The sequence below is a fragment of the Nelusetta ayraudi genome, unplaced genomic scaffold (assembly GCF_046127955.1).
Source record: "Nelusetta ayraudi isolate G7.1 ecotype Tasmania unplaced genomic scaffold, CSIRO-AGI_Nayr_v1 ptg000084l, whole genome shotgun sequence".
Classification (NCBI taxonomy): domain Eukaryota; kingdom Metazoa; phylum Chordata; class Actinopteri; order Tetraodontiformes; family Monacanthidae; genus Nelusetta; species Nelusetta ayraudi.
In genome coordinates, this window is record NW_027466134.1 from 4413510 (window position 1) to 4422500 (window position 8991).

Consider the following 8991-nt stretch of genomic DNA (forward strand, 5'->3'; position numbering starts at 1 on the left):
GGAGAAGCATAAGAATTTCAACAACTGGATTCAGAGAATTTGGTCGTGATGGACAAAGTAGTAGTCAATTAGAACCAGTAGATGGCGGTAGTGCGACATTATGGATACAAACCGCAAACCCGAAGAAGACGGTGACAGAATCCGGAAGTGCCTTGACAATAACAGTTAGCATGTAGCCATGCTGTGCTAGGCGAACGACTATTTTAAAGGCATTTAAATTCGTCGTTTCGCGTTCTGTGTTGAATGAACACAGACGCCAAACGTTCAATTGACGTCGTCTCTCTTTCAACGTTCAAGTGCAAGGTAGGTGTCATTAAATCACACGACGTTCGCTCCCTTCGATTTACCTTGGGATCCTTATAGATGGATAATAATAAAATAATAATAATAATAATAATAATAATAATAACTAATAAACATAATAATACATTTAATTTGTAAGCGCCTTTCTGAGCACCCAAGGACACTTTACAGGAACGCAATGTAACAGGACAACAAAAAAAAAATCTCGAGACACAGATCGAGAATTAATAAAATAAAAACTAAAGTAAAATGAAACAGCCCAGTTAGGTGGCGTAGCATCACAGTGGTGCCGTGGTATTTACCTGTCACAGAGTTAAATCCGTGTTTCCCATCATGTGCACGGGTGTGCGTGGCTGTTGGGCCTGTTCAGACCCATGGAGGTGCATAGGTGTCAGACTGCCAGTGTACGGTGGCCTATAAACCAGTGTTTTTCAACCACTGTGCCATGAGATAATGTCAGGTGTGCCGTGAGAAGAAAAAACAATCACATTTCACTTCATTGGTCTGGGGGGGGGCATTCCAGGTCCAGGTTAAGAGAGGTATTGTCATTATTAGGATAAAAGTGTCATTTATTAGTTTGGTTGGTTGGTGGTGGGCCATGGGATTGGTTTTGCAACGTAAAAAATGTCCCCTGGCTGTAAAGAGAGAAAAAAAAGGTTGAAAAACAAGAGGTAGCAGATATTACAATATTTGAGGTGCTAATTGCTAGTGAGCAGGATGGATAACATCAGGAATGACTACATCTGAGGGACAGCACGCGTTAGCTGTTTGGGAGGTGAAGCCGGAGAGGACGGAGGTCTGAACCTGCACAGACGAGGGACAGTGAATGCATCGGGAGAAGGATGCAGATGTTGGTGCTGGCAGGCAGGCGGTTCTACCGGAAGACCAAAGAGGAGAGTTTTGTGAATGTAGTGCAAGAGGACAGGAAATGAGTTGGTGTGAGGAGAGGGGACGCAGTGGGATAGGATTAGAGTTGCTCCGTCAGCCAGTGACAGGAAGAGATTAAGGAAAATAAATGAGAAATGTGTTGATGAGTTGTATGTTGCAATGTCATGGGTGCTAATCTTATCATACAGTTGAGGGCAAAAATGATTGCGCCTGGAATTATGATTTGCTGTCATCAAACATTCACCAGTGCTATTCAGTAGGTTTTGGTACATTTTTGGATGAAAATACATTCTTTTTTTTTTTTTAGGCTTTCTTTATTTCAAATTTAGTGAAAATGGATCAGAGTATAGAACTACTCAGAGGTTGTGTTCAGTTGTGGCTCCAAAGGCGACACTATTGACTATTAATATAAAAAAATATACATTATCAACACTTGTTGTAAAAAAAAAAAAGAATTTGTCTCTTTTCCCGAAAACCTTTTTCGACTCTGCAGGATGTGGCAAACTTTGCACGGGTGCCGCTGACGAGGCCCAAGTATGGCCGACGACCCACAGAGGAATTTCCGCTCCGCCTACTATGAGAAGGTGGGCTTCAGAGGAGTGGAGGAGAAGAAGTCACTGGAAATCCTGCTGAAAGACAGTCCTCTAGGTGCGCTCGCTTCCACCCAACACCACATGCAAAGTTGGCCCCATTTTTTTTTAGAATGAACACAGTCCATTATAGCGGTGATATCACATTACAATGTAATGCAATGATTGAACCTTTCCCATCAGCGAACGCCAGTTTCTTGTCAGCTTTAGGCGGTGTCCATTGATCTGTTCTGTGATCCACTCTGTCACAGACCTTGAAAAGCTGAGTACCTTCAGTCAGAGGTTCCCCCTCCCGTCCATGTACAGACTCCATGTGTGGAAGGTATTACTGGGTAAGCGTCCCCAACTGCACACTCATCACTAGCTGCGTTTCCATGACGTTTTTTCCGCAAAATAAAAGATATAAAATATTTCTAAAATATCGACAAAGTACAATAGCGATTTGCAGGTGTTCCCATTGAATGGTGTGAAGCGCGTTAGCCGTAATTCTGGTCAAATGTCGTCCCGCCAGACTACGACAACAGTTCAGTGAACTGGTCACGTGACCCCGTACGTCACGTCTGCTGGCGTGTAGTATGAAAAAAAAAGAAGGTGTTTCCATGACACCTTTGCGATGTACCTCTGTATGGATACGACTGAAAAAACCACCTCATGACAGCGTCAAAACCTTTCAGCCATATTTGAGAGGTTTTTCCAAGTTCAGCTGTCAAAAAGGTTTCTGCATATAACAAAAGTTTTGTCCTCGGACATATTAAGTTTCAGCATTGCATCGCCAAAAAACAGTAAAAACTTCTCTGTTCAAACGGCCACCGATCCTCTCCTGTCCCCGCAGGCATCCTGCCCCCACACAGCGACTCTCACACTCTAGTGGGAGGATACAGGAAAGGCCAGTATGAGGATATTTTAGAGGCTCTGGAGGTGATGAGGTACATCAACGGCACCACGCCTTCCACTCACGTCTACCTGCGAGTGTTTCAGCTGGAGAGCCAGGTGCTCCCTCGGTGCTCGGAGACCACCGCACCGGTAAGCCGAGGCCAAACCCTCAACGTTCAGGATTGGATCGCGGAGCAGAGCAAGTTGAAAAGCAGCAGATGCTGATATGCTGTGGTTTGCACCTGTGGAAAACCCACGCAGGCCTGAGTTGCTGCCATCCTTAGTGGCTCTGATGGCATCTGATGCACATCTAAGATACATTTGCAAAGACCAAAATCTAAATCTCTATCTGTAGTTAAGATTTTTGCTTCATTAAATCAAGTGAGAGTCCAACCTGTCAGCCAGCAGCCGCATATTGTAACAGTCTTAAGAAACATTAGCATTGTACTTTAAGGGTCCAGTATCAGCATTCTGCATGCTTTTAAAGTTTGCACCAGGCCCTTTTCTATAATTTTTTTGTTATACCATCTGGAAAGAGAAATTAGCATGTTTGTCAAACTACGCCAGTGGCTTCTCTGTAGGTGGAAAGCCGTGATTATTTTCCTCATATCCGGCGATGCTGATGTGTTTCAGGATGAAGAGAACGACGACTTCCTCTCCATCAGCCGTGCAATGGAGGAGATTGTGGACGATCCCATCGACTGTTACTGGCTAATCAAATGTTTTGTCAACCAGTTCCATACAAAGTTCGGCGACTCGGTGCCTCACCTGGTGAGTCTTCCACACGGCTCTGCGAGAAGGTCGCTGTCACTTTCACCCGGCTGCTGTCATTTGTGATGGTTTTGTGTGCCCGAAGCCAAAGAGCCTGGAGCACTACCTGAGTCAGGAGGAGCCTCAGCTGCTGAACCATCTGAAAAGCACCGGTGCCTTGCTCCAGCTCCCCTACAACCTGTGGTTCAGACGCTGTTTTGCAGGCTGCCTCCCCGAATCCAGCCTGCAGAGGTCAGTTTGCGTCCTCATGGAAAATCCTTTAGAATTGATTTTTCACCTGCTAATGTGATGCTGCAGACTGGTTTTCACACCGTCTCTGCTGCAGATGCCCAGGACAGCCGCTTCTCTCTTCACGCTTTTCAAACCAGGTTGTGAATCTGTGCATGTGACTCAGCATTGATTGGGGTGATTTCTGTGGTTCACAGATTTGTACAGAACAGCACTTACTTTTAGAAGTCTGACCTCACGTGTAGCCAGGATGATACTCATTGGGATGTATTACAAAAATCAGTTCATTCATTCTTAAGGGAGTCATACGGGATTGTAAGATGAACGATATTTCATAAAGTTCAGAGGAAAAACACCCAAATGTCTCATTTGAACATTTGTTTTGTCCTTATATCTGCATTTCTTTCCCCCCCAAAGCACTTTACAAAGGCCTCTCATTCACACACACATTCACATACCAATGGGTGGCGCTGCCATGCATGGCACTGCCAGCCCCATTGGGAGCAATTTAGGGTCAGTGTCTTTCCCAAGGACACAATGACGGACTAGGATGCAGCGGGATTTGAACCGCCAACCTTTCCGTCACTGGACAACCTGCTCTACCTCCTGAGCCACAGTCCACAAAGCTGCAACCCAATCCAAACCGCTGCACAACAGAACCACCAGTTGAGAAACAGTGCTCGAGGGCACAGCCAAAATTGTAAAACCTGAACCCTTTTGTTTTTTTCTGCTCTTCTCCCCCCCACAGGGTGTGGGACAAGGTGATCAGTGGCTCCTGCAAGATCCTGGTGTTTGTGGCCCTGGAGATCCTCCTCAGCTATAAGATTGTGTTAATGGGCACAAACCGGCCGGAAGGCATCGTAAAGTTCCTTTGCAATGTGGGTAAAACAGCAATAATTATAATAACAGTCATAATAATAATAATAATAATAATAATGATGAAAAATAAGCTCCGCTCCTCCAACGGCTGGCTTGTCTTCTAGCAGATCCCTCAAGAGAACACCGACGCCATCGTCACCAAAGCCATCGACTTGTGGCACAAATACTGCGGCACTCCCATCCACGCCGTGTAGAAACCACGCCGGCAGGCTTCGGCATCCGGCGCTCGCAGGGAGTCGTCTCTGCACGGCTGAAAACGAAAACTCATCAGTCCGATTCCATTGGAAACGGACGAGAGGAAGCTGAAGAAGCAGAACGTGGAAAACAAAGGACGGAGCACCGCGACTGCTCGACGATGGACCGCAGGAAGTCAGGCGGCGGCGTAAACTTATTATTTTAATAAGTTTCTTTCTTTAGGAAATGGCATACATCATTGAAGACACAATAAATAATACTCACATGCGTCTGCGTTACAAAAAACATTGGAAAAGTCTCGCTCTCTTTCTTTCTTTCTTTTGTACAAATCTTAGAATAGTTTCTCTCCAAAACGGCTTGAAATGCACAAGAAACAGTCAGGACTGACATACACACGCACGCACGCACGCACACACACACGCACACAACGGAGTAACCAGTCCCAGTAATAGAGTGAAAACCTCCAGTTCTTGAACATCATCTGGATCTGAAGGCTGCGTTCAGACTGCAGGCGAATCCGATTCCAATCACATTCCTTCTCAAATCCGATCTTTAGGGCTGAGTGTTCACACTGTTTGTAGCCAGTGTCCAAAGAGGATGTGGCTCTGTTCAGACTGGGCCACATTATTGACCCATCGGACAGGTTGCTGTAGCAACGAGGTGGGAGCCAATGAGCTTCCTCCTCTGTCTACTCCATTACTCCAATGGCGCCCTCTGGTGGCGCTCTCTGCCATGGCACATTGGCTCTTGCGTGATGTGACGGACAGCTGTGTTTGGAGCTGTTCACACTGAGACGCATCTGTCCAAATGAAACCACCTCCTGAAGGTGGTTTCAATATAGTTTTGCAACAAATCCGATTTCATGCAATTTGTGACCGTTCGGACTACAAAAGAGCCGTCCGGGTTTCAATCTGCGGGAGCTAAAAAAAAAAAAAAAAAATGGATTTTGGCTGGCAGTCTGAACGCGGCCCAAAAACAGAAACTAAAAGGAGTGTGATGTGGTTTGCAATGAGAGGGTGAGAAGGTGATCTTCAGTCAAGAGTTCAGCAAGGTTTACCGTGTCTGCAGAATCTGTATCGATAGTGAATCCTGTACATTTGGCTACTTTTAAGTCCCTGGTAAGCAGTTCTGTTGGCACAGTGACGCTTTCCATGGCTGAACGCTCGCTCCTCGAGGTGCACGGAGGACGGAGACGAGCAGGTAAACTTGCTTTGGTTTCTCTGAAATGTGTGATTTTTGCAGGCCAAAAACAAAGGTTATTGCTCAGATGGTTGGGGTGTGTGCGTTGGAATATCTCATCTTCTTTTCATGTTTGACATTGATCAGAATTTTTTTTTTTTTTTTAGGACATTTTGGCTTAAGATGCAGCTGCCTGCAACAGCAAACGCTGCTGCTGCGTATTTATAATTTTTGTTTCCTCTCGCAAACCCACACTGAGGACCATTGAAATGTCATCGGAAGAATAAAACTGTGCTTAACAGAAGCAAAAAAGTTCCAGTCTGCCTCAGGGACCAGTGGAAAAAGGCAGGAAATAAAATCCCTGTGCACATACATTTATATTTATATATAAAAAAGAAAAAAGTCCTGTGTTTGCCAGTAATTGGTTTCTTCAGAATTGGCACCGATTCAGTTTGACTTCCTGCAAAGTAAACAAATCACCGTTTCTTTATCATAAAAAAAAAAAATCTTTTCAATATCAAGAAGTCTGTAAAAGCTCCAGTGTGCGTGTGGAGACGCCGCTTCAGTACGTTTGCCTTCACTTCCACTTCCTGCCGCTGCTGCGGCGCACAGGGCTGCAGTTCCAGTCCCAGTCTGTCGGAGGCTGAGGTCCGATCGCTTCAGCGGTGCAGCGGCTGCGCTGAACTCTTCAGGCGTGGCGAGTTTCACACACGGCCGAGGCCCGACTGACACGTTTTATGGTCGATGAAATCTGCAAACCGAGAAAAACAAAAACGGGGAAATGCGTCAGTATCGCCCTCCAGCTGCGTTTCCATGACACCTAGAATTGCGCAAAACCTAAATATGGCAACAAAACCTGGTGATGGAAACACGGAAAAAAACTCTCAAACATGGCTAAAAGGTTCCGTCGCTCTCATGAGGAGGTTTTTCAGACGCATCCATATAGTGGAATATTGCAAAAGTCTCATGGAAACATTTTTTTTGGCATTTACGCGTCAGCGGACGTGACGTACGCGGCCACATGACCAGTTCACTGACCAGTGAAAATGGAGATGGATTTTTTTTTTTTTAAAGTCACCGTTCTATTCACACCATTCAATGGAAACACCTGCAAATCGCAATTGTACTTTGTCGAAATTTTCGGGGGGAAAAAAAAAATCGCTTTTATTTTGCCATAAACTGTCATGTTGCCCGTTCAGTTTCCACTCACCTCGTGAAGTGACGACTCGACTCGTGGACCTCCATCTCTGTGCTTTTGAACTCATTCAGCTCCTTCCTGATGGCAGCCTGAACAGCAGAACAGACACTTTGACACGTCCGGCTCTCATTGACAGACTGGACGATTGTGAGCCCGGTCGGGTTTTCTCTGGTTTCAACAGCGCCGGCTCTGACCTTGTCCGCAGCCGTGAGCCGCGTCCACGGCTTGTCGGCTCTCCTGTCGTAGTCCTGAGCCTCGGCCACCTCCACGTAGTCGCTGAAGCGGATGAGGATCTTGGCTTCCCGCAGCTCCTCCACCGTGGGCCTCTGGCTGAGCTGGAGAAGATGAGATGGGAGAGGGAGCGTCAGCAGCGCACTTTAATGCAAAAACAAAGCCGCGCAGCTAGGATGGTGAGGGCAGAGAGGACGGCCGGCCTCCGTGAGAAGCTCAGCTGGTGTGTCATGCGCACCAGTCAGAGAGCATCACTGTCCTACCTTCTTGGAAAGGTGTCTCTTGATCTCCCTTTTCTCCTCCTGCTCCTCCAGATCATTGCGAGCTAGACAGACAGGTACAGGTGACCGTGACTCCTCACATACTCACTGGGAAACATACGGGAACTGATGAGGGTCACATTTTCTCCCCGTGTTCAAAGTGAACTCACGTTTTAATATGTTCCTCTGTTCCAGTTCCTCTGCCGTCGGCCTCTGACTCAACCGCCTGAAAAACAGTGACGGCTATTTTTAGGAAATCTATTCTTGGAGCGTTTTAGGTGTGTGCGGGCGCATCGTGGTCGAGTGAAATCTCACAAAGGCAAAAGATTTTTTTTCTCTCTAATTGTTTGAATAGACAAACTTGTTGTTGTGGATCTTTTCAACAGCTTGCAGGATGATCAGCAGCAGGTTAGAGAGCCGTAAAAAAAAAAAAAAAAGACCAAAGGCTCTTGTAAACTCTTTATACACAAACACAGATTTCTGAAGACTAAAATCTGCGTTTCTACTTGAATTCAACTTTTTCTGGAATCTCTCAGAATAATAAGAGACCTATTGGAGAATATACAATCTTAATACATCGCTCATAACGTGATGATTTCTATCCTAATCTATTTCATCTGCGTGTACTCTGGACTCTCTGAATGCATTATTGTATTATTGCTTGCTCATAAATAAACATGTCTTTCATGTGATGAAATCAAGCCGAGTTCCACGTTCACACGACTGAATCTCCGCCAGTGTTTTGCTGCTCCTCAAAACCCTGAATTCCCCTCTGCTGGGCCACCGACGTCCCTCCGTCACAGTGGATTCGGCTCCGCCAGGCCTCACCTGGTCAGCTTGGTGGCGGTTTGCTGTCGGGACTCGAAACGCTCCTGGTCGGACTGCAGCTGCAGGATGTTCTTCTCCTCCAGCTCCCTCTTGGATGGACGGTTACTCAGCTTGATGGCCAGAGAGTCCTTGCGTAAAACCTTCATGGCCAGAGTGCCTTTGAAAAACACACAGTGGAGAGAAAATCAAACTGGATGGCAGAGAGCAGATTGACTAAAGGTGAGGAGGAGGGGGAGGGGGAGTAAAAGACACTGTCATCTAAAGTGGAACCACTTGATGTCGCCGTTTCTCCTTTACAATCTCCAAAGATTACTCACAGAGCCTTGAAGCCATACGTGCATGTGGACTCAACTATAAATATGTTTTTGCAATGAATCATTTCAGTCTGAAAAAAAAAAAAAAACAGCTGTTGAATGCTTTCGGTCAAGGCAGTGACATACATGCCTATGCAGTCATATGGAAAAGTTCACCGATGTTCATTCACGCGTATGCGCATAACAAGGTTGAGTTAATAATAATAATAAGAGGCAGAGAGTATTTCACGTCACAGCTCCAGCAAACAAGAGGG

General features: G+C 45.9%; 2 protein-coding genes across 6 annotated transcripts in view; one reads left to right on the top strand and one right to left on the bottom strand.

The window, feature by feature from the left end:
- The first annotated feature begins 134 nt into the window (after positions 1-134).
- tbc1d7 (TBC1 domain family, member 7) lies at positions 135-5014 on the top strand. Of its 3 annotated transcripts, none has more exons than XM_076045628.1 (8): positions 136-307; positions 1685-1839; positions 2033-2113; positions 2614-2804; positions 3288-3425; positions 3511-3656; positions 4402-4531; positions 4640-5014. In XM_076045628.1, the coding sequence occupies exons 2-8, from the start codon at positions 1728-1730 to the stop codon at positions 4724-4726; spliced, it is 885 nt and encodes a 294-aa protein (XP_075901743.1). In that variant the 5' UTR covers positions 136-307; positions 1685-1727; the 3' UTR covers positions 4727-5014. The 3 variants fall into 3 exon arrangements, with proteins under 3 accessions (XP_075901745.1, XP_075901743.1, XP_075901744.1); XM_076045629.1 differs by having other exon boundaries at positions 136-303; XM_076045630.1 differs by lacking the exon at positions 2033-2113 and having other exon boundaries at positions 135-307.
- Positions 5015-6043: 1029 nt separating this feature from the next.
- Positions 6044-8991, bottom strand: part of phactr1 (phosphatase and actin regulator 1) — a 22815-nt gene continuing 19867 nt past the window's right edge. For all 3 annotated transcript variants that reach the window (XM_076045624.1, XM_076045622.1, XM_076045625.1), the window contains exons 8-13: positions 8424-8580; positions 7766-7821; positions 7599-7660; positions 7299-7439; positions 7117-7193; positions 6044-6657 (exon numbers count right to left, since the gene is read on the bottom strand). In XM_076045624.1, coding sequence (XP_075901739.1) covers positions 6642-6657; positions 7117-7193; positions 7299-7439; positions 7599-7660; positions 7766-7821; positions 8424-8580 — 509 coding nt within the window. In that variant the 3' untranslated portion in view covers positions 6044-6641. The remainder of the gene's footprint in view (positions 6658-7116; positions 7194-7298; positions 7440-7598; positions 7661-7765; positions 7822-8423; positions 8581-8991) is intronic.